The sequence below is a fragment of the Mobula birostris genome, chromosome 31, assembly GCF_030028105.1.
Source record: "Mobula birostris isolate sMobBir1 chromosome 31, sMobBir1.hap1, whole genome shotgun sequence".
In the NCBI taxonomy this organism is placed as follows: Eukaryota; Metazoa; Chordata; class Chondrichthyes; order Myliobatiformes; family Myliobatidae; genus Mobula; species Mobula birostris.
The window spans coordinates 8,945,280-8,969,725 of record NC_092400.1 but is presented as its reverse complement, the minus strand read 5'-3'; the positions used below and the strand labels follow the sequence as shown (position 1 = coordinate 8,969,725).

The 24,446-nt window shown below is 42.4% G+C and overlaps 1 protein-coding gene and 1 long non-coding RNA gene across 3 annotated transcripts in view; one reads left to right on the top strand and one right to left on the bottom strand.

The window, feature by feature from the left end:
• The window catches only part of rfc5 (replication factor C (activator 1) 5), a 76,591-nt gene extending 74,278 nt beyond the window's left edge, over nucleotides 1-2,313 (bottom strand). Inside the window, exon 1 of one of the 2 annotated variants that reach the window (XM_072248014.1) lies at nucleotides 2,208-2,313. In XM_072248014.1, the coding sequence (XP_072104115.1) occupies nucleotides 2,208-2,248 (41 nt within the window). In that variant the 5' untranslated portion in view covers nucleotides 2,249-2,313. The other variant, XM_072248015.1, reaches the window with a different exon arrangement.
• LOC140190985 (uncharacterized) lies at nucleotides 2,116-4,603 on the top strand. The gene is made up of 3 exons (XR_011883733.1): nucleotides 2,116-2,595; nucleotides 3,100-3,161; nucleotides 4,384-4,603. It is a non-coding gene; the product is annotated as an uncharacterized lncRNA (long non-coding RNA).
• The last annotated feature ends 19,843 nt before the right edge of the window (nucleotides 4,604-24,446 follow it).

The window sequence follows — 24,446 nt, the reverse complement described above, 5'->3', positions numbered from 1 at the left end:
AATGTAGAAGAAAACTAGAGCACAGAGGAAACCTACAGGCACGGAAAGAACATACAAATTCCTTGCAGAGCACTAGGAATTGAACGAAGGTCACTAGCGCTGTGATAATGTTACACTGAACACTACACCACTGTGCCGCCCTACAAATGTCTGTGGAAATGGATTCCACGGATTCACCACCCTCTAACTAAATAAATTCCACCTCAGCTTTGTTCTAAAGGCGGCATCAAATGCACCTTATATACTAATCCTTTCATTCCCAGAATCATTTTCGTGAACCTCTTTTAGACCCTCTCCAATGTCAGCAGGCCCTTTCTTAGACACGGGGTTCAACACTGCTCACCATACTTCAAGTGCAGCCTGACCAATGTTTTATAAAGCCTCAGCATTACATTCTTACCTTTATATTCTAGTCCTCGAAAAAAAGAGGAAAGAGTGAAATATGCATTCCTTACGTCTCACTCAACCTGCAAAGTAACCTTTAAGACTCCCAAGACCTTTTGCACCTCCATTTCGAAAATAACCTACACCTTTATTCCTTCTACCAAATGCATGACCACACACTTCCCCTACACTGTATTCCATCTGCCACTTCTTTGCCAATATCTCCTAATCTGTCTAAATCCTTCTGCAGACTCCCTGTTCCATCAACAGAAATTCTCCATGCTATCTTTGGTCTGCTTTATCATGTACCCAGAAACCTCATCCTTAATAATGGATTCTAAGATCTTCCTTCAGAATGCTGCTTCTTCTTTAGGATGAACCGGCCCTGCATCTTCTGAATCACTCCCAGAAGTTTTAGCTATTGCTGGTCTACCATCATCCCTCCGAGTGTCCCCTTCCAATTAACTTTGGCCAGCTCCTCGCTCATGCTTCTGTAGTTTGTTTATTCCAGTATAATACTGATAAATCCAACTTTAGCACCCCCCTCTCCAAATGTAAGGTGATTTCTATATTATGATCACTGCCTCTTAAGGGTTTCATTTCCTTAAACTCCCTAGTCAAACCCATTCCAGATCTTGGTGAGCTCAACCACAAGCTGCTTTAGAAACCATATCATACACATTCTACAAATTCCCTCTCTTGGGATCCAGCACCAACTTGATGTCTACCTGCATATTGACATCCCCTATGATCATCCTAATACTGCTCTTTTTATACACCTTTTCTACCTCCTGTTGTAACATGTACTTCACATCTGGCTACTGTCTCAAACTCACAGCAGGGTTGCTTTACCCCACCATAACATAAATCAAAGGTGTTTTAAAACATCCAAAACAACTTGCTACCTTTTACTCTCATGGATCAAGTTATGTGGAAATTAATTTTGTTTTTCAATTTCTGAAAAGGGGAATGTAAATTTTGAAAGATCAGTATATAATTTAATAAAGAACAATTAAATTAGAAACATGTATTAATAATTTTCCTAAACTAGATTTATAGAAATAAAGCATAAGGATAGTTTCATCGTCGTCATAATGGTTCAAAAGCTCCCATCCCCATCTTTAGTGTGGTCCTTTCTACAATTTTATTTATATTATAATTGTTACTTTCAGATATCCATTTCAATTATTCGGCTGTACAAGTGCAATGGACATGCGAAAACTGAACACCATCACCAACTACTTGATGTGAATCTTCACTGAGTACCTGGATGAAATGCACATCACCCACCCCTAATTTTGGACCAAAAGATGCTGCTTCACGGGGGGGAGGGGGGGGCAAATGGTGACTGGGGGATCGCGAAATGCACAAGACCAGAAAACAATCCAACCCAGGTTGCAACGGTAATGATCCAAAATTTGGGCTCGAGATTCAATAGGTGCACTTAATGTCAGGGAAAGGTATACAATACACATCCTGAATCGGCGGCGAATTCCTGACTTCATACGTCTAAAATGTGAGCACTACTGGGGTTTGCAAAAGTTCAAGTGCTGTGTGTTTTTACGGAGGAACAGACGCCCGGCTCGCTGGAACAGCCACCCCTATGTACAAGCATATTACACCTGGCCTCCCGACCCCGTTCACGTTCCGTGGCAGGCCCGCTAACGCGCACCGACCTTCCCATTTGCGTTCAAATCTGCCGCGCTCTCCCTCCCCCGCCCGTCCCCGGCTGGGCTCCGACCCGCAGCTGCTTCTTTGCAAGCGCCGTTGCGGCCGTCAATCCGTACGCCTCCAGCCGCTCTTCCTTTCTCGGCGGCTCTTACCAGGGCAGGTTCCGACTGCGGGACTCTTTCGCGGACGCCATGACGAGAACCGATTTCGCGCCAGCCACCGGCGGCGCCGAGCCCGAGCTCTCGCGAGTTTAGAGGGGAGCGGCGACGAGATCAGACGAGAGAGCCGCCATGCGGGGGAGACGGACGTACACTCGGTAAATTCTCCAGAGCAATTGGCACGGAATGCTGGAGGAGCTCAGCAGCCCAGGCAGCATCTATGAAAATGGATAAAGAGGCCTGAAACGTTGGCTGTTCATTCATCTCCATAGAAGCTGCCAGGGAGAAGAACGCACTCGCTTCTGCTGAGAGGGGAGAGTGTGAACTAGAGTAGTGAAGGAAACAGTCAGCATCAGTAGGGACAGAAACAGTCAGTATTTGGGTAAGTGAACTGAGAAGATGTGTGAAGATGCTTTAGGTGTTGTTGAGGTACAGATACAGGTGCCTCAGGACTTGCACCACCAGGTTCAAGAACAGTTACTACAGCTCAACCATCAGGCTCTTGAACAAAAGGGAATACAGTAGCTACACTCACTTAAGGACTCTGTTATATTGTTATGCTAGATATTTATATGTGTAGTTTATAGTTCGTGATGTTCACAGTTACTCTTCTATAGATTTGCTACGTGTGCCTGCAGAGAAAGAATCTCAGGGTCGTATGTGGTGACATGTTTGTACTCTGAAAATAAATTTTACTTTAAACTTTTGAACTTTGAAACCTGAAGACCAAATAATAATTAACTATGTAAAATAAACTTCTAGATTAGTGCATTTATTGAGCCATTCGTTTAACCAATCTATGTTTGCATTTAGGCATTAGTCCAGCCTACACCTACCTTTGTCATCTAGATTTATTATTGTTATGGTCATTGTTGTCTATCCACAGGAAAGCCTGCAGATGCTGGAAATCCAAAGCAACACACACATAATGCTGGAGGAACTCAGCAGGTCAGACAGCACCTATAGAAATTAATAAACAGGAAATGTTTTGGGCCAAAACCTTCTTCAGGACTCCAGTCTCCCTTTATGCAACTGTGCAGTTCTTAGTGGCAACTATGATTCATATCCTCACTATTCTGAAAAAGAAAGCTTCATTGAAATTTGTTTTGGATATCTTGGGTCCTTTGATGGAGCCAAAGGGTACCAACCACTGCGTTGCCTGAGTATCTCAGTACAACAAATCTTAACATAAGAACATAAGAAATAGGAGCAGGAGCAGGAGTAGGCTATGTGGCCTGACGAGCCTGCTCCACCATTCAATAAGATCACGGCTGATCCCAGCCAAGGACTCATCTCCATCTACCTGCTTCTTTCCCATAACCCTTAATTCTCCTACTATGCAAAAACCTATCCAGCCTTGTCTTAAGTATATTTACTGAGGTAGCCTCCATTGCTTCATTGGGCAGAGAATTCGACAGATTCACCACTCTCTGTGTTCTTCCTCATCTCCATCCTAAATCTACTCCCCTGAACTTTGAGCCTATGTCCCCTAGTTCTAGTCTCACCTACCAGTGGAAACAACTTTCTTGCCTCTATTTTATCTATCCCTTTCATAATTTTATATATTTCTATAAGATCCCCTCTCATTCTTCTGAATTCCAGTGAATACAGTCCCAGACAGCTCAATCTCTCATAGTGTAACCCCCTTATCCTTGGAATCAGCCTGATGAACCTCCTCTGCACCGTCTTTAAAGCCAGTATATCCTTCCTCACGTAAGGAGACCAGAACTGCACGCAGTACTCCAGGTGCGGCTTCACCAGTGCCCTGTACAGTTGCAGCATAACCTCCCTGCTGATAAACTCAATCCCTCTAGCAATGAAAGCCAACATTCCATTTGCCTTCCTGATAGCCTGCTGCACGTGCAAACCAACCTTTTGAGATTCATGCACACACACTCCCATGTCCCTCTGTGCAGCAGCATGCTACAATTTTTTTACCATTTAAATAGTAATCTGATCTTCCATTTTTCCTTCCAGTGGATGACCTTGCATTTAGCAACATTGTACTCCATCTGCCAGACCCTTGCTCACTCATTTAACATCTATATCTGTCTGCAGACTCTCAAGCAACTACTTGTGGGCACCAATACTTTATATACAAACTAAGGCATAGCCAAAACTAAGCAGCATGTATCAACATCCTAACACCTTTTATAATTGATATATACAGGCCACTCTACACTCTGAATTGCTGACTAATTAAAGAAGACATCAAGCCCATCAGTGGTCTGTCTCCAGGATCAATTGAATCTGGGCAAGACGTAGAAGAGAGATGAGCCAGCAGAGCAAGTCGCAATGGCCCACAACAGTTTTTGGGCTGCAGATAAGGGGAGGGGCTTAAGAAACATATACGTTTGTACAATAAATGCTAATGGAGAAGGAAAAAGTAGTTGGATCTTTTAGATGATTCCTGGTTTGTAATTGGTTTAGTGATCTCAAGCATATTAACTCTGGCTAGGTATGTATATTTGTGTTGTCTGCTGTGAATGTTCAAAGTTCAAAGTACATTTATTATCAAAGTATGTTTAAATTATACAGCCTTGAGATTCCTCTCCTTACAAGCAGCCACAAAACAAGAAACCTGAAAAAGACCATTAAAAAAAGACTAACAAATACCCAATGTGCTGAGAGAGAGAGAAAAAAAAACACAAATCATGCAAACAACATTCATGTCCATAGACATGGAGCTTAAAGCAGCCAGAGCAGGCCCACAGCCTCAGCCTTAGTTCATCCATCAGAGAGAGCAAATCATTTATTTCTTTATATTTCTGTTCATCTCTTTTTGAATTAACATAACTACAAATGTTTAAGCAAAACAACAAAAACTGACAAATATCAAAATTGCTAAATACTTAGGGGCAACTCTGATAATATGTGTGGATATATTACCTCAATCTAAAGATAAGTCCAACTTTACTCATATATCAGTTTATAACACTCCCAAGACCATTTGTTAATAGTTAAATCACAAATTACTTAAAATGCAATTTATTATTATCAATTAATCCAAAAAAATTAAAATAAATTGTGAAGAATAATTTAGAGCTTTCACAAGTTTTATTGTGTAGCTCAAAGTTCCATCACAACTACCATTAGGAAGGAGAACAGTCTGAGAATTCTATTGTGTCCAAATTCCCCTGAGTTGCATAGCACCCTAATTTAAACATTGCCCACTGTAGCAGCAAAACAAATCCAAAATCTAAACAAAACAATTGCTACGAGCCTGCGACCACCACTGGGTTGTTATACTTGTATGACACACCCTCAGCTCCTATGATTGTTCCAAATAGTCAAATTCTTTATTAGATCCTTTATTAGCAATTAGCAAACATATAATTTTGAAGCAATGTTAAGTGATCAGCAAAAATATTACCTCCGCCAGTCCCAAGCTGGAAACTGCCACAAAATAAGCAAAAATACGTAACTTATTCCCCTTCACTTCTACCTCGCCCACTAATGTGACTAGATACCATAATAAACGCACAGCACAGAATACAAAGCAAATAGAGAACAGATACATGGCTGCTCCAGCCCCCTATTTATACTATAATAGTTACAACTACATGCTACTAAGACACAGGAGACATGAAATCTCAGCATTTACACACATGTCCTCGTTTGATAAGCAATTTATTTTAGATTGTGCTCCTCTCCTGCCAAACCAGGTTATCCCTCTTTTCCTTTCTGCTTTCAGGAAAATCTGTCTTGAATTGCTCCTGCCAAAACTCATTCAAGTGCGAAACTGAAGTCCTGTTAACTGTCAGCTCTGGCCGAGCGTAGTCTCTTCCAACACCATGGTCTCCTTTCAATGGTCCAACCCAACATTGTTCTGGTGCATTGGATCCATCATGAACACTGAAGCACTTGCAATGGCTCTAATGCCGTAGGTACATTCATACCTATCAACAGCTCCATTTTTGAATCAATTTCTGACAAATAAACATACTATTCTTGGCCCTATTTCTGACAAGGAATGTCCCCTTTGTAGACAGACATATGTTCCTGTGTATAGACGTCAGACAGCTCATGGTAGTTTTCACTATCTAAGCCAGCCACTTCCAATCCTGAAATGATGTAGCTATTCACAATCTTGTCTTGGCCATTATATGTAATAGAATAGGTGTTCCTTTCCCTGTCAGGTTGAGTTTATTCATGAGGCTCACTGTGCAAAACATTGCTGTATTTCCTTGATCTAGGAAAGCATAAGTAACCACTGTCCTGTTACACAAACGAGAAAATCTGCAGATGCTAGAAATTCAAGTAATACACACAAAATGCTGGAGGAACTCAGTAGGCCAGGCAGCATCTGTGGAAGAGTAAACAGTCATCAGGACCGGAAAAAATAGATGAAAAGCCAGAGTAAGAGGGTGGGGAGTGGAGAGGAGGAAGTAGTAGGTGATAGGTAAAATCAGGAGAGGGTGAAGGGTGAAGTAAAGAGCTGGGAAGTTGATTGATGAAAGAGGCAAAGAGCTGGAAAAAGGGGAATCTGATAGGAGAGGACAGAAGGCCATGGAAGAAAGGGAAGGGGGAGGAGCACCAGAGGAAGGTGGAGGGCGGGTAAGGAGATAAGATAAGAGAGGGAAATGGAAATGAGGAATGGTGTAGGAGAGTGGGGGGGGGGGAGGGGGACAATTACCAGAAGTTCAAGAAATCAATGTTCATGCCATCAGATTGATGGCTACCCAGAAGAAATATAAGGTGTTCATCCTCCAACCTGAGTGCGGCCTCATAGCGGCAGTAGAGGAGGCCATGGACTGACGTGCTGGAATTGAAATGGGTGGCCACCGGAAGATCCTGCTTTTTCTAGTGGATGGAGCTTGGGGGTTTGGCGAAGTTGTCTCCCAATCTACATCACTTCTCACTGATATACAGGAAGCAACACTCAACAGACTCACAGGTGAAGTGTCACCTCACCTCACAGATGCTGGTGGGGTGGTAGCGGATGGTGGTAGGGGATCAATGCTGCCCTCACTTGTGATAGGTGGGGTTGTGGGTGGATGGGATGAAGGTGGACGTGCATGAAATGGAAGAGATGCAAGTGAGGGCAGCATTGATTGTGGAGGAAAGGAAGCTCCTTTCTTTGAGAAAGGAGGACATCTCATTGGTTCTGGAATGAAAACCCTCATTAACAGCGGCTGCGGCAGAGACAGAGTAATTACGAGAAGGGGATGGCATTTCTCCAATTGACAGAGTGGGAAGAGATATAGTCCAGCTAACTGTTAGTGGTTTATAAAAGATATCAGGGGATAACCTGTCTCCAGAGATAGAGACAGAGAGATCGAGAAAGGGGAGGGAGGTGTCAAAAATGGACCAGGTAAATTTGAGGGCAGGGTGGAAGTCGGAGGCAAAATTTATGAAGTCAACAAGCTTGGCGGGAAGCAGCACCAATGCAGTCATTGATGTAGCATAGGAAAAGTTGGGGAGTGATACCAGTGTATGCTTGGAATGTAGACTGTTCCACGTAGCCAACCAAAAGGCAGGCATAGCTGGGACCCATGCAGGTGCCCATGGCTACACCTTTTGTTTGGAGGAAGTGGGAGGAGCCAAAGGAGAAATTATTGAGAGTGAGGACCAGTTCCGCCAGTTGGAGGAGAGTGGTGGCAGTGGAGGGGAACTGGTTGGGTCTGCTGTTCAGAAGGAAGCAGTGGGCTTTGAGGCCTTCCTGTTGGGGGATGTTGGTGTAAAGGAACTTGCTATCCATAGTGAAAATGAGACGATCAGGCCAGGGCACTTGAAGTCATTGAAAAGATCAAGAGGAAGTGAAGTGTCATGATGTACTGTAGGTAGGAAGGGACTGAACCGACGGGATAAAAACTGAATCAAGGTATGCATATATAAATTTGGTGGGGCAGGAACAAGCAGAAACAATGGGTCTACCTGGACAGGCAGGTTTATGGATCTTGGGAAGGAAGTAGAAACGGGTAAGGAAACTATGAGTTTGGTGGTAGTGGATGGAAGATCCCCAGAGTTAATAAGGTCAGTTATAGTGCGGGTGAAAATGGCCTGGTGCTCCTTAGTGGGATCCTGTTCAAGGGGTAACTAAGAGGAGGTGTCTGAGAGTTGTCGCCTGGTCTCAGCAAAATAGAGGTCAGTTGTCCGACCATTACAGCAGCAACCCACCTTAACTGTGGGTTTGATGTTGAGGTTCGGACTAGTGCGGAGAGAGTGGAGAACAGTGCATTCAATAGGTGTAGCCATGGGCACGCGCATGTGTCCCTGCTGTGCCTGCCTTTTTGTCAGCCAGGTGGAACAGTGATTCCTTCAACTTCGCTGCATCTGCTGTCAGAATGAGGCTTTTCATTGTAGAACTACTGAGATGTCCTTCTTCTTCAAAGAAAGGAGCTTTCCTTCCCCCACCATCAATGCTGCTCTTATCCGCACCTCTTCCAGTTCACACATCTCTGCTGTCACCCCATCCAACCACCACCCCAGTGGGAATACGGTTCCTCTTGTCCTCACCTACAACCCCACTAGCCTCTGCGTCCAGCACATAATTCTCCATAACTTCTGCCATCTCCAACAGGATCCCACCACCAAGCACATCTTTCCCTCCCCCCCCCACTTTACGCTTTCCATAAGGATTGGTCCCTATGCATCTGCCTTGTCCATTCGTGCCTTGTACTGTATAGCCTACATTATAATAAGGGACTACTTTATGTTTTAGTAACACGTCGTTGCATGCACTATTAGGCACGTATTGAGCATGTGCTATTAGGCGTGCATTGATCCGTACGTGTGTGCCGAGTTCGGATTCTGCCAGTAAAGAACCATGAAACTTAGCTCCCGTCTCCAGCATTTTTATTAATGGCATTGTTGTGTAACCAGGCCACATGCACAACAAATTGGCGACGAAGTTAGTGAACCTACATCTTATCGGAACGCTGGGTTTTAGTTGATAACGACACTCAAAGGAAGAGCATAAGGAGCGGGAGAAGGAGGCAGAGCGAGGCCGTGAGTCGGATAGGAAGCGGGACCACAGCCGGGGTCGGGAACGTCAGGAAACCAAGAGACACAGTTGGAGCCGCAGCACGTCCAGGTGAGACCACAGCCGGTGCCTGCCCCAGAAGGGAGATAAAAAGGAGCAACACACACACACCTAGGCGGAGTGCACTCGTGGCGCTAGCAAAAAGGACATGTGAGTCAAAAAGAAAACAAAGGGAAAATGGGGCTAAATTAACATAACAAAGATGGCGATGATTGGAACCATTACAGCGTTTGATAGTGGCATTGAAGACTGGGCAACTTACATTGAGAGAGTGGAGTTATATTGTGAGGCTAACGGTGTTAATGATGAAACGAAAGCCAGAGTCTTACTCAGTATTATGGGAGCAAAAACATTCGGGCTGCCATGGATCTTGTTAACCCCTGAAAAGCCAGCTGACAAAATGTTCAAGCAAATAGTAGACACTCTCCAACAGCATTTAAACCCCAAACCACTGGTCATTGCTTAAAGATTTAAATTTCACAAACAGAATCAGAGCAAAAATGAAAGCATTTCTGAATATTATGCTGAAATGCGCAAATTATCAGAACATTGTCAATTTGGAGCTGGTCTATCAGACGCATTGAGGGACAGGTTAGTGTGTGGCATGCACTGTGAAACCACACAGACTGTTGGGTGAAATATTAGTGAAGGCGCTGAACATTGCAATATCAACGGAAATAGCAGCATGGGGTGCTTCAGAGATACAACAAAAATCTCTGGAATATGCTACGAATAAAATCGTCACTGAACAGAAATGAAGGAAAGAAATGTTCCCGTTGTGGGAACATGTCACATGACTCTGATGACTGCTGGTTTAAAGACAAAGAATGCAGAAACTGTGGCAAACAGGGGCACACTGGCAGAGTATGCAAAGCTAGTAAACAGCAGAAAAAGGACAAAGTACAGAGAAACAAGAAACCCCAGAAAGGAAAATACAACAATGTACACAAAATGGAAGAAAGCAGTTCTGATGAAAAGAACTCAGACGAAAGTGAAATATCTCGTCTACGTGAAAGAGACAGATAATCAAAGAGTAAAAGAATCACTCCACAAGTGGCAGGCGTGAGACTGAAAATGGGCTTGGACACAGGCTCAGTTTTAATGGTGATCTCTGTACACAACTACAAATGACTGTTTACTCACATACCTCCGAAACAAACTAATCTACTGCTAAAGACTTACGCAGGACAGAAAGTGCGTCCCAAAGGTAAAATTAAAGTGACAGTGATCTATGGAGACAAAACACAGCAGCTGAACCTCTATGTACTGAAAAATGGAGGACCACCATCGCTGGGACGTGAATGACTCAGGAAAATCCAGTTGGTTTGGCATACCATCAAGGCACTAGTTGTGTCAACAAACGAGGGCAGCTCGGCGGGGAAGATGTCCGTAGCTCTCCTCTCACCCATTATCGACTATTGCAACAACGTGTAACTAAATCGTAAAGTAGTCCCTTATTATAATGTAGGCTACACAGTACACTGTTCTCCCTCCTGTTACTTTTCCTTGCAAGCAGAACAAGTGCCACATTTGCCCCTACTCCTCCTTCCTCACTACCATTCAGTGCCCCACACAGTTCTTCCTGTGTACCCTCCTATATATCAATAAGACACAACATAGATTGAGGGGCTGATTCACCTACACTCCATCTGCCTGAAAAATGTGGCCACCCATTTCAATTCTACTTCCCATTTCAATTCCAGCATGTCATTCCATGGCCTCCTCTACTGCCGTGATGAAGGCACACTCAGGTTGGAGGATGCAGCACCCTATATTCCATCAGGGTACTCTTCAACCTGATGGCATGAACATTGATTTCTTGAACTTGCAGTAATTGCACCCCCCCCCCATTCTCCTACACCATTCCCCATTTACATTTCCCTCTCGCACCCTATTGCCTTACTTGCCCATCTGGTGTTCCTCCCCCTTCCCTTTTTTCCATGGCCTTCTGTCCTCTCCTATCAGATTCCCCCTTCTCCAGCTCTTTATCTCTTTCACCAATTGATTTCCCAGCTCTTTTCTTCACCCCTCCACTTCTCACGATTTCACCTGCTTCCTTGTACTTACTCCTTCTCTCATCTCTTTTTTTTCCAATCCCAATGAAGGGTCTCAGATCTCTTTTTTTCCAGTCCTGACGAAACGTCCGGCCTGAAATGTTGACTGTTTACTCTCTTCCATAGATGCTGCCTGCCCTGCAGAGTTCCTCCTGCATTTTGTGTGTATTACTGTCTTTTTACCCTTCCTAGACTTCGCCTGAACTGGAATTAAAGGAAGTTTACAATCATGATCACCAGCCCTCACTGCTATGTTTGCTTTTTTTTCATGGCTTGTTTCAAATCTGCACCCTTTTCATCAGTCCGTAATTAGTTTCGGCTTCACTTTCTACAGTAGCCACAGTAGTAACAAAGCTGCTTCCTTCAGTTTGAGACCGAATTTGTGATGCAATTTTGTTCACACCTTTGCCTTCTGTTAGCAATGTAGCATGGTATTTATTTCCAAACACTGGGTGTGTGGCAATCTTCACTTGCCTTTCAATTAAGTCAACAATGTCAGTGAAAATAACTTTATGGTTCAGGTGACAATGGCCTGGTGCTCCTTCGTGGGGTCCTGTTCAAGGGGTAGATAAGAAGTGACTGAGAGTTGTCGCCTGGCCTCAGCAGGTTAGAGGTCAGTGCACTAGACTACTACAGCAGCAACCCCCCCCCCCCCCCACCCTTAACTATGGGTTTGATGTTGAGGTGAGGATTAGTATAGAGAGAGTGGAGAGCAGTATGTTCAAAAGTTGTAGTTATGGGCACTCGCATGTGTCCCTGCTATGCCTACCTTTTTGTCGGCCACATGGAACAGTAATTTCTCTGACTCTGCCGCAGCTGCTCTGAGGATGAGGTTTTTCATTCCAGAACTACCGAGATGTCCTCCGACTTAAAATAAATGGGCTTTCCTTCTTCCACCATCAATGCTGCTTTCACTCACATCTCTTCCATCTCACACACATCTGCCCTCACCCCATCCACCCATGACCCCACCAGGGACAGATTTCCTCTAATCCTCTCCTACCACCCCCAGCAGCCTTTGTGTCCAGCACATAATTCTCCGTAACCTGCCATCTCCAGCAGGATCCCACCGCCAAGCATATCTTTCCCTTCAAACCCCTCACTTTACACTATTCACAGGGATCAGTTCCTATGCATTTCCCTTGTCCATTTGTGTCTCCACACTGACCTCCCTCCTGGTACTTATCCTTGCAAGCAGAATAAGTGCCACACCTGGCCCTACATCTCCTCCCACCCTACCATAGAGGGCACGAAATAGTTCTTCCAGCTGAAGTGACACTTCACCTGTGAGTCTGTTGGGGTCATATACTGTATCTGGTGCTCCCAGTGTGGCCTCCTGTATGTTGGTGAGCCCCAACGTGGATTGGGAGACCACTTCGCAAACACCTAAGCTCCGTCTGCCAGAAAAAGTGGGATCTCCCAGTGGCCACCAATTTCAATTCTATTTCCCATTTCAGTTCCCACATGTTAATCCATGGCCTCCTCTACTGCCGCAATGAGGCCACACTCAGGTTGGAGGAGCAGTACCTTATATTCCATCAGGGTACACTTCAACCTGATGGCATGAACATCAATTTCTCGAACTTCTGGTAATTATACCCCCTGATCACACTTTCCTACACTATTCCCCTCTCTCACCTTATCTCCTTGCCTGCCCATCACCTCCCTCTGGTGCTCCTCCCCCTTCCCTTTCTTCCATGGCCTTCTGTCCTCTTCTATCAGATTCCCCTTTTTCTAGCTCTTCCCAGCTCTTTTCTTCACCCCTCTTCTTCTCCGGATTTCACCTATCACCTACTACCTTGTACTTACTCCTTCTCTCCCCCACCTACTTACTCTGACTTCTCATCTCTTTTTTCCAGTCCTGATGAAAGGTCCAGCCTGAAATGTTGACTGTTTACTCTTTTCCATAGATGCTGCCTGCCCTGCAGAGTTCCTCCTGCATTTTGTGTGTATTACTGTCTTTTAATTCTTCTTAGACTTCACCTGATCTGGAATTAAAGGAAGTTCACAATCATGATCACCAGTCCTCACTGCTATGATTGCTTCATTCATGGCTTGTTTCAAATCTGCACCCTTTTCATCAGTTTGTATTTAGTTTCAGCTTCACTTTCCACAGTAGCCGCAGTAGTAACAAAGCTGCTTCCTGTAGCTTGAGAATGAATTTGTGATCCAGTTTTGTTCACACCTTTACTTTCTGTTAGTGATGTATCATTGTATTTCTTTCCAAACATTGGGTGTGTGGCAATCTTCACTTGCCTTTCAATTAAATCAACAATGTCAGTGAAAGTAACCTTACGGTTGTGCCTTTCTTGCAGTTCATACACCACCAATCTCCATTCTGTTCTAGGTTCATCAGGCAATTATTTACAACAATCTTCATATTAGCAAGCATGTTCAACTCATGCATAGCCTCACGTCTTCCATAGCATTGCAACAACTTCTAATGTAGACTGCAGCAATACCATTACCAGAATGTTCCCTTGTAGGGTAATGTAACTGTTGGAGAGATACATGATTCACAACCACCAACATTGAGTTGGGTTCACTGTAAGAGGTTGGTCTTATGTGATGATGTATTATGTGAGGTTCTGTTACCACGTTTTTTGTGTTCTCACTTGGAGTATGATAAACGAGTTGTTACGGTTTTTCTTAAACATAAAATACCTCTGCCATTTTTTTTTGCGAAAACCTACATTGTAGTAAGGGTGGCATGGTATTGTAGTGGTTAGCACAGCACTTTACCAGCGACATGGGTTCAATTCCCACTGCTGCCTGAAAGGAGTTTTTACGTTCTCCCCGTGACCCATTTGTTTCCTCCCAGTCAAAAGATGTACAACTTGGTAGGTTAACTGGTCATTGTAAATTGTCCCATGATCATCGACTATGATTAAATCGGGGGAGCTTTGAATCTTTCTTTTAGACAGAGATACAATGTGTTGTTGTTGTTGTGGCACTATGCTTGATATTTCCTTTCATGTCCTTAGGCCTCCAGCACTGCATTTCAACCTTTATCATCTGAAACACGGGTGTCTCCATACTGTAAATCAAAGTCGTCAGAAGCACTGAGTGTTTTTGCATATGGGATAGGTTCAGAGTGCCTCCTTGATGCATTACTGAGAGTGAACACCCTGATCTACCCCTTGGGGTTCAACTTCATGACTCATAGAGTTTTGTTCCTCAAATATATCCACATTGACATTAAGTATACTGGATTTTTCTCTGTTCCATGCCAACACAGGAACTCTCACCAAAGGAGAGCTCTTCTGGAGCACATCCAGCATTCGCAGCACTTGACTCTCCGGCCATCTTAGCTGCAATTTCTTCTTGCAACTTAAGCTTCTCCATCTTCCTTCAAAGCTGTTCCTCCTGTTGTTCCCGGTCTCTTTGAAGCTGTTCCAACAGTTATCCCTAACTCCTTCGAAGCAGTTCCGCATTTTTCTCCGAGGCGTGTTTATCATTTAATATCTGTTGTCATGCATATAACTCAGCTAAATCAGCATATATACTAATGCATACCAATGTGATATCAGGCGCACAGGATGTTCTGCTAGCAACAGAACTGGCTACCTGCACGTTATACACTCTATCTTCAACTTTATATGTAGTCACAGCCTGTTCTTTGTTGTTGTAAGTGCTTTCATTTCCCCCCAGGAAACTGACCTTCAACATCCCAAGATTTTTAATGTCTCGCTCAGCTTCAAGGTTACTACTTCAAGCTGAACTCATTTTGTCTTCCAAAGGTGCAGACAAGGCAAAACAACAGCAGTTTCAACCAAGCTTTTCGACAATGGAAGCAATATTTCAATTCTCCGGCCTTTTCACAGAGCCAAGGGTCGAACACTTCAGGCAAACACCACTACACATCTTTCCAATCCAACCCAGTTGGACACAGCAACATTTGACCACTCAAAATTGTGTTTCAAATCCAAAACACACTGCATGAATCAATGAAAGGTCATTACTTGCCACAAGCTTCTCCAAGCTGCGGTGCTTCTAATTTCTCAGACACATCCGAATGCTGAAGTATGTTTGGTACAACTGTTGAAATCTTTGCTGACAAAATGTAGCAGCAAAGCTAATTCAAAATTTACAGAATACAGAGTAAATAAAAAAAACAGATATGTGGCTTCTACATCCCACTATGGGGACACCACAGTCGCACAGTGGTTAAGGGTGATTTATACATGTGAGTCAAATGTACACCGTAGGCACCGCATACCCTACGCCGTAGGGTGACGTGCACCTCCCCAAAAATGTAACTCATGCGTTGCGGCGACGCAGACCGCAACAACTGTGATTGGTCCGCTTGGTGGCATTGCATTTCCTCATACGCATTTCTGATTGCTTTTCTCCGCCATGTCTGTACACTGATGCGAAATAAATGGTCGGAGACGATGAAGCAAATCATCAAGTCTACCTGCCGGCATCCAAAAATATTTGAAATGCATTTCCTCGTCCATGTCTCTCACGAAGAAACTCAACACAGTGGCATAGAAACCCCACCGCCAACTAGCTTTTTGGCGGCGAATTGCAGAGCAATGCAGACACAACTACACATGCTCGCTACGGCGTAGGGCTACGCAAAAGTATAAATCAGGCCTACGGCGTAGCCTGTACGCACAAGTATAAATCAGCCTTAAGTGTGACGCTATTACAGCTTGGGGTGTCGTAGTTCAGAGTCCAGTTCTGGTGGGCTCTGTAAGAAGTTTGCAAGCCCTTCCCGTGTGCATTTTTGTGTTTCCTCCAAGAACTGCAGCCTCCTTCCACAGTCTGAGGACATACTGGTTAGGAAGTTGATTGGTCTCTGTGATTAGGCCAAGGTTAAATCGGTGGGTTGTGGGCAGTGCAGGTTGTCGGCTGCGAGGACCTGCTCTGTGCAGTATTTCTAAGTAAAAAATAAAATATTCATTCATGGTTGTTTTATCTTTTTTTTTGCATCTTCTGCACAATTAAAGGTACCTCCATAAAATGTTCCAAATACAGTGGTTGATAGCAACGGAATATCAACATTCTCACCCAGAAATGAAGCTCTGATTAGAATCCATTGGCTCCAATGGGCAGGCCATGCCATTCACATGCCAACATCACAATCTCAATACAAAGACTCTTTCTCCAAACCTTGTCACTGCAAGAGCTCACCATATTTCAAAGATGTTTGGAAAGGCCCCACAAGAAAGTGAGAAAGCCCACTAATTCATTGGAATTCCTAATTTGTTATAGCTATAGTAAGGGAATAATTAATATAAAGCAGCTGTCCCACTGTCACCTTACTATAGTTACATATGGCTTTGAGACAACAATTTTAGTCTAATTTGCTATAGAGGGAATGCAGGAAAGATTCACCTCATTGGTTCCTGTGATTGCAGGTCTGATATCTGAGGGAAAATTGAAACTGCGAAGCCACTATTTTCTTGAGTTTAGAAGTATGAGACACTTAGACACATACAAAATCCTTAGATGGCTTAGATTCGAATAGATTGGATTATGAGGACACACAGTCCTCTTTTATTGTCATTTAGTAATGCATGCATTAAGAAATGATACAATATTCCTCCGGTGTGATATCACAGAAACAGGACAGACCAAGACTGAAAAAATGACAAAAACCACATAATTATAACATATAGTTACAACAGTGCAACAATATCATAACTTGATGAAGAACAGGCCATGAGCACAGTAAAAAAGTTCAAAGTCTCTCGAAAGTCCCGCATCTCACGCAGAAGGGAGAAGGAAGAAAACTCTCCCTGCCATGCCCGACCACAGTCCGACTCTGAGTCGTCCAAAAACTTCGAGCTCTGATCAGCCCTCCAACACCGAGTACCAAGCACCATCTCTGCCGAGCACTTCGACCTCAGCCTCGGTCGCCAGCAGCAGGCAAAGCCGGGGATCTTGGGTCCTTCCCTCTGGAGATTCTCGATCGCACAGTAGTAGCGGCAGCGAACCGGGCATTTCAGAAATTTCTCCAGATGTTCCTCTGTGCCTTCTCACGTCTGTCTCCATCAGATCAGAATTGTGCACGGCCCCCTATTTAACAAACACGATAACATTTCACCGGAGAGGCTACGCGCGCTGCGTCGCGCCGCCATCTTCTCCTCCCGCCAATGAGAAGGGTAGGTTTGAGGAGATGTTTCCTTTGGCTAAAGAGATCAGAATTATGGGTCACTGTCTCAAATTAAGGGCAATAATATTATTGAGAACCGAAACAAAGAGGTTTTTCTTCACTCAAAAGATGGAGTTTCAGTCATTGATTGCCAGAATGTGCAAGTACTGCCCAGCATATGAACACCAACTTTTGTGTACTCTCTACATATGAGAGAGGTGGGTGGCATGGATTTACTGGCTCTGTGAAGCTGGAGGTTACCTTCTGCCATCTGAGAACCTGGCTCACAGCAGCATTTCCAACTTGAAAACTATCCTGGTTACAATCAGTTCTTTGGAAGAGAAACCCGCCATAATATGGAGCAGACCTGAATTTCTGGATATGAAAAGGCAAAAGGGACCTTGGGATGTATTTGGAAAATGGTGTCTAAGATAAAAGATTAGTCGTCATCTTGTTGAGTAGCATAGAAGGCTAAAAAGGCTGACTGCTCCTCTTTCTTGTTGTCTTATATTTATTGAAGTGGCAACCTGCTCTTCTAGTATTAGCTTAAATATTGTTTAGATGAAAATCGCATCACCTTGCTCAACAACAGTTCCAACCCTTTCCTCCTACATTATCTCTCCACTCAAATTTCTAAGTTCACTGTCGCTATGTGGGCAAATTTGGCAGTGAATTTACACTTCAAAATTCTCACTAACAGCATTTGTATGAAGTGCTGGTTTTTCATAATGTTTGTTGATGGAGGAATGTTGCCTAAGAGAATAAGATATAATTTGAGCCATTTTAACAATCAGTTCAGAATTGACTTTGACACCTTGTCTCAAAGACAGTACCCTTGATAATGCAGTGCTTAAGTACAGTATTTCACTTAATTATTATTCTGTTTTGTACTTGTCAGCAAAAGATATTGTTAGCAGTACTCCTCCACTTGGGATTATGTCAGGAACAGCCAGATAAATTACCATTTAACCTGTACAGGTGATCTCTGTGGCCAGCTCTGAAATGAACATATTAAAACCAAAGCAGCACTCTTACAGTTACTGAGGAGTGTTTCTACTTAATAAATGCCTACTGTAACAAGGCGAGAGTGTTCCAATTAGAAACCTGGATAGATTGATAAAGAACAGTAGCTTTGTCCACTATGCAAGGTGTCAAATGTGCCATAGTGACTCAGCAGGGCTGCAGCCAGGCAAAAAATTGCTATGGAGATCTTTGTGAATTGTAGTACTACAAGAGTGAAATCTGTAAAAGTAATAAATACAAAACGCTGGAGGAACTTAGCAAGTCAGGCAGCATCTCTGGAGAAGAATAAACAGTCGACATTTCAGGCCAAGACTTTTCATCAGAACTATATAGGCCTTCACTTTGAGGAAACTGTAAGGCAGGTAAACTTGCTTAGCCACTCTGCCTGTTCCTTTGGATGGAAAGATCAAGTACTGAAAATGAACTTTCCCTCCATGAATGTAAAATGCACTGAAGTTAGGATTCTGAGAATGATTGAAACTTCATTTTTCAGGAAACTAAAGAAGGCAAGTACATGTATGAGGCTATATTTGCAATTACAGATCTCAGTGGAGGTAAATAATGTACTTTGTGTGTTAACTCTTTAAGTGGCATGGTTTCGTAGGAAACAAGATTAGTAAAAACATTAACACGAGAAATTCTGTAGATGTTGGAAATCCAAAGCTGCACATACAAAATGCTGGAGGAGCTCAGCAGGTCAGGCAGCATCTATGAAAATAAATATTGTTTTTTTTTCGGAATAGTGAGGTTGAAAAACATGATGCACAATACACATATTTGTTGAGCAGAAAGTTATTTATTCATTTAAATTAGCGTGTTCAATCAAATAAAAGAGATTCATGGTCCCCTGATCTTGGTCTATCATTCAATAAAATCATGTTTGGGTGGTCCCTTAATTCTAATCAACATATCTTAAAAACCTTGATTCTATTCTTTTGGCAACACACACAAAATGCTGGAGGAACTCAGCAGGTCAGGCAGCATCTATGGAAATTAATAAACAGTTGATGTTTCAGGCCAAGATTTGATTCTTTTCTCCAGTTTCATTTTTCTTTTTTTTAACTTTTGTTTAAATATTTGAATAATTAACGTTCTTGGCCAAAGATTTCCTGTGCATTGCTACTTAAAAATTATTCTTTGTATTCAGTACAGAGTAGCATTAACAATTTCAATTGTTAAGGTAAATTTTCTTAGCCCAAATTGATTCATGACTCTGCCAATAAAAAACCCAACATAATCAAAAAGGAATTGGTGTGATAAAATCCCTTAATTTTGAAAGCTCATATTGTTTGTTTATCTTATAATATGTTACCATACCATTCAATGCACATCTGTCTAATGTAAGCAGCAAATTTCTGCTATTCTTTGGTGATGTTGGACTAATAAATTTTCCGGTTATTGGTGAGACTACTATACGTGCCCAAACGCTTTAATTTCACTTATTTTTACATCTTACACAATTCTATAATGATTTTACAGTGAAACTGGTGTGATTAATAGGAGCTGGAACTAAATAAGCTCTCTGGATTATGATTCTGTCCTTAAAATAATGTTTGACCCCTGGAGTTCCAGACTTTGACACCAGCTGCAGCCACATTCTGCACTGCGGCTCACATTCCAGACTAATGATTATACTAAACGCTGAATCAGAATTTCTGAACATTTGGATGCCAGATTGCCAGAGATTATTGGCATTTATAATGAATTATAATTAACTTCCAGCGAATGTAAAATGATATCCAAAGCTTGGCTGAAGAGAAATGTTCAGAGATACCTCTGTTGGGACGATAGGTAGAACTAGACAGGAAGTGCCAGATATGAAGGTTAGCCTGGATTTTGTGTACTAAAGTTATTGCTGCCTCTAAGTAAATAAACATATAATTTATATAATTGATAGTTAGGAAGACAGTTTTCTCCACAATGTTTATTACTCTTGGTGATACACCACTTCTGCAGAATGGAGTAGATAACTCAAAACCTATAACAGTTCCAAAACTTCTTTGGCATAACACATTTTGCTGTGATGAGTGTATGTTCAAAAATATGATGCACATTTTTCTTTCTCCTGAAATTTACAAAACTGAGTATTATTTTAATATACTTGTACAACTAATGAATGGTTCTATACTTAGAAGTTTTTGGGTGTAATGCATGAAATTCATATGTATCATTCCATTCATTGCAACTAGTCCGGGAGAGTGGATCTAGTCTTTAGAACTAATGGGAAGCCATTCAAGCTACATCAGGTACAATCCATAAACATTATCAGTGGAACATAAGTCGTCAAGCTGCAGTATGTAGATAACTCTTGTATTTACACTCAGTGTCCACTTTATTAAGTTCACCTGTTCACCTGCTCCTTAATGCAGATTTCTAATCAGCCAATCACATGGTAGCAACTCAATGCATAAAAGCATGCAGGCATGATCAAGAGGTTCAATTGTTATTCAGACCGAACATCAGAATGGGGAAGAAATGTAATCTAAGTGATTTTGACAATGGAATGATTGTTGGTGCCAGATGGAGTGGCTTGAGTATCTCAGAAACTGCTGATCTTCTGGGAATTCACCTACAAGAGAATGGTGCGAAAAGCAAATAAACTTCTAGTGAGCAGCAGTTCTGTGGGTGAAAATTCCTTGTTAATGAGCTAGCTCAGTTGAGAATGGCCAGCTGACAGGAAGGTAACAGTAACTCACATTACTACAGTGGTGTGCAGAAGCGCATCTCTGGATGCACAAAATGTTGAATTTTAAAGTGGATGGGCTGCCGTAGCAGAAGGCCATGAACATGCATTCAGTGGCCACTTTATTAGGTACAGAAGGTACCTAATAGAGTGACCACTGTATATGTCCAATGTATGTGGAAATAGCAAGATTAAATAATAAATCGGGAAAGGTATCAGAAATTTTACTTCGAGAATGGTTGAGTACATATTTCATATCCATTGTATCTCCAGGTGGATGGAATCCACATTGATTTGGGTGCAGCTCTTTGCATGAGGAGGAGGCAATTGGCAAGGGCTCTTGTGGGAGACAGAGGAACTGAGTAAATCAGAATGATAAAAAAAAACGGGCCAGTGGAGGAGCAGTTTAAACGAATTTGGAGAATTCAGTGTTCATGTCTTTGGGTTGTAATTACCCTGGCAGAATAAAAGGTGCTGCTCTGCTAGTTTGCACTTAATTTCACTCTGGCAATGAAGGATGTTGAGAACAGATATCCCGGTGTGGGAATTAGGAACAGAAAGAGGACAGGTGCTCTGCAAATTGATTGCCTAGACCGTGCTTTGTTATTGATGTAACGATGCCACATGAAGAGCACTGATTGTACGAGCAAGGTTGGAAGAGATGCATGTGAACCTCTATCTCACCCTGGTGGGTCATTTAGGGCCCTGGATGAAGGAGAAAGTGCTTCAGAAGGAGTAAGAATGGGTGGGGAAGGATAAATGAATCAGGGTGTCATTGAGAGGGTTGTCCCTGCAGAATGAAAAAAGGGGTGAGAAGTGGAAGATGTGGCCGGTTGTGTGTTCATGTTGTACCCATCCAGTGTGAAAGATATGCTAGATGTGTAGACAGGAGGGATGGGGTAAATGCAGGGTGTGAGAAATAATGGTGATTCAATTTAAGGCTTTATGAACACAGTGGTGAGAAAGGAAGCCCTTTTTTCTGAAAAAGGAGGAGATCGCAGATGTTCTGTAATGGAAGACCTCTTCTGGAGAACAGATGCCACAGAGGGTGGGAAGATGTAGGAGTCAATGTGTTTGTAGTAAGTGTCAGTGAATACTCTTTCTCCTAAGATTGAGATAAAGAGATCAAGAAAGGGGTAAGGTGCATTGGAAATGGTGCAAGTAAATTTGAGAGCAGGGTGGAAACTGGTACTGAAGTTGATGAAATTGATGAGTTCCACATGTCACCACCTAGCCATTAGATTTCCTCAGTTCTCCTCACATGGATCCACCTACCCACTTGCTAGCTTTTGTTCCACCCATTCCCCCTCACCTCTTTTACTGGCCATCTCTTCTCTTTCCCTTTGTCAGGACCTGATGAAGGGTCTTGGCCCGAAACGTGGACTGTACCTCTTCCTAGAGATGCTGCCTGGCCTGCTGCGTTCACCAGCAACTTTGATGTGGGTTGCTTGAATTTCCAGCATCTGCAGAATTCCTCGTGTTTGCGTCTTCTCTTTCCTTCAGTTTAGAAACGCAGGCTGTCCATTTCCTTCCACAGATGTTGCCTGTCCTGCCAGGTACCTCCAGCATTTTGTCTGTAGCTTTAGAAATACCTGTATTCGTGAATTTATGGTTCTTGCAACATCCCACATTTTCATCTCTGCATTACTTGCAATCATAATTTTAATTGCCAAATATTTAAGCCCTGAAATTCCCTTTCTTATCCACTATTTTCCTCCTCCTTTGTTATTCTTAAGCCTATTTATTTGACCAAGATTTATACAACCAAGTTTGTCTTGCTTGGTGTTAGTGCTTTTCAGGGCAATTCTGTAAAGTACCATCAATATCATTAGGGATTTAGAAAAAACACCAAATAGCATCTCATTTAAAAATTTGATTTACCTAACCCAGCGGACTTCAAGACACACGAGGAAAACTAATAAAAATTCCAAAGGAACTTTATTCAGAACATTGTAAAGAAAACCTGCTGGTGGTCTTCTTCAGTGAAAAATGGGAGCAGCTTTTCTTTTTTCCTCAATACATACAGGACATATTCAGATTGAGTTCTTTATAGAAACTATAATGCCAGGAATGCACATGTTACTTATTATCCATTCCTAAAGAGACCCGTACTTATTCCTGAAATCTAGCCAAATAGTTATTTCATTGATTTAAATTTGAATGCAACTTAATATATATGCGAGCAATTAACTGATATATCAAAGATGACCAAGCAAATTTTAATGTGTGTTGCTTGGATTTCCAGCATCTGCAGAATTCCTGTTGTTTGCGTTATTAAAGATGACCATAGGGATTATTCAAGTAATCTTTCAGTGTAAAAGATTCACAAAATACCCTTTGAAACGACTTACATCGTTGCTCAAGTGTCAAAACAGCAAAGATCGGGCGTTAAATACTGATCATACCATCATGCTTATTTCAGAGAAGTAACTTTCAAAACAAAACCTGCGAGCATGTTCTCGAGGTTTTTAACAAATCGATTTAGTGAATATGTGAGTTGATCTAGAATCCTACGCCCATGTTATCCACTGAGTTTATTGTCATGTCATCAAGTTTATTTTTCCTTTCAATATTGTCATAGAAAACCAAATACTAAACATTGCGATGTGGTAACATTACGTAACGCATTTATAACATAATAAATGAACATAGTTCTCATTACAAATACTTAACAAGGGCATTCTCCACTTACAACCTGTAAACTGCACAGAGAAAAACGAACCTTTTTCATGTCATCTTCAGTTCATGAGAACAAAATAAATCCATACAGATATTAATTTTCTCATTTTTATATTGTCAACATATTATTTAATCACTTGAGGAAATGTTTCCCCGAAATACTGTACAGATTTTCGAAGATGATCACAGGTGAATTCGATACATCAATCTGCATAATGACATAGGTAGTGTGAGCTTTCAGGGTGTCCGGCGATCCAATATGTTTGATTCCTTTTTAAGGAATATCCCGTAGAACATTTTTTTAGAAATACAGAAAAGATGGATGTCAAACCACTTCTTTGCTTTTATTTAATTCCGATGTGGAATTCAAAAATGCATCCGACACCGTTAGCAAAGTGGCGTATTAACTGTTCTAAAAGACATTCTAGTTGATAAACACCAGTACTTTTGCACTTAAAAACTAGAAAAGCGGGACAGGACGAAGCCAAATTATGAACAACAAATTTTAAGAGTAAGTTTTCCTTCGCTATAACAAAAATTTGTAGCGTTTTCTCTCAGTTTATCTCGCGAGAGCTGGCGCACAGCCCCCCCTCCCCTTCCCTCTTGATTGACAACCAAGATGTCGGTGGAGAAAAAGCTCCCCGGTGCAAGCTGTTGGGAACGGCGACAACAAGCACCTGCAGCCGAAGATCACTGCTCTCCGTAG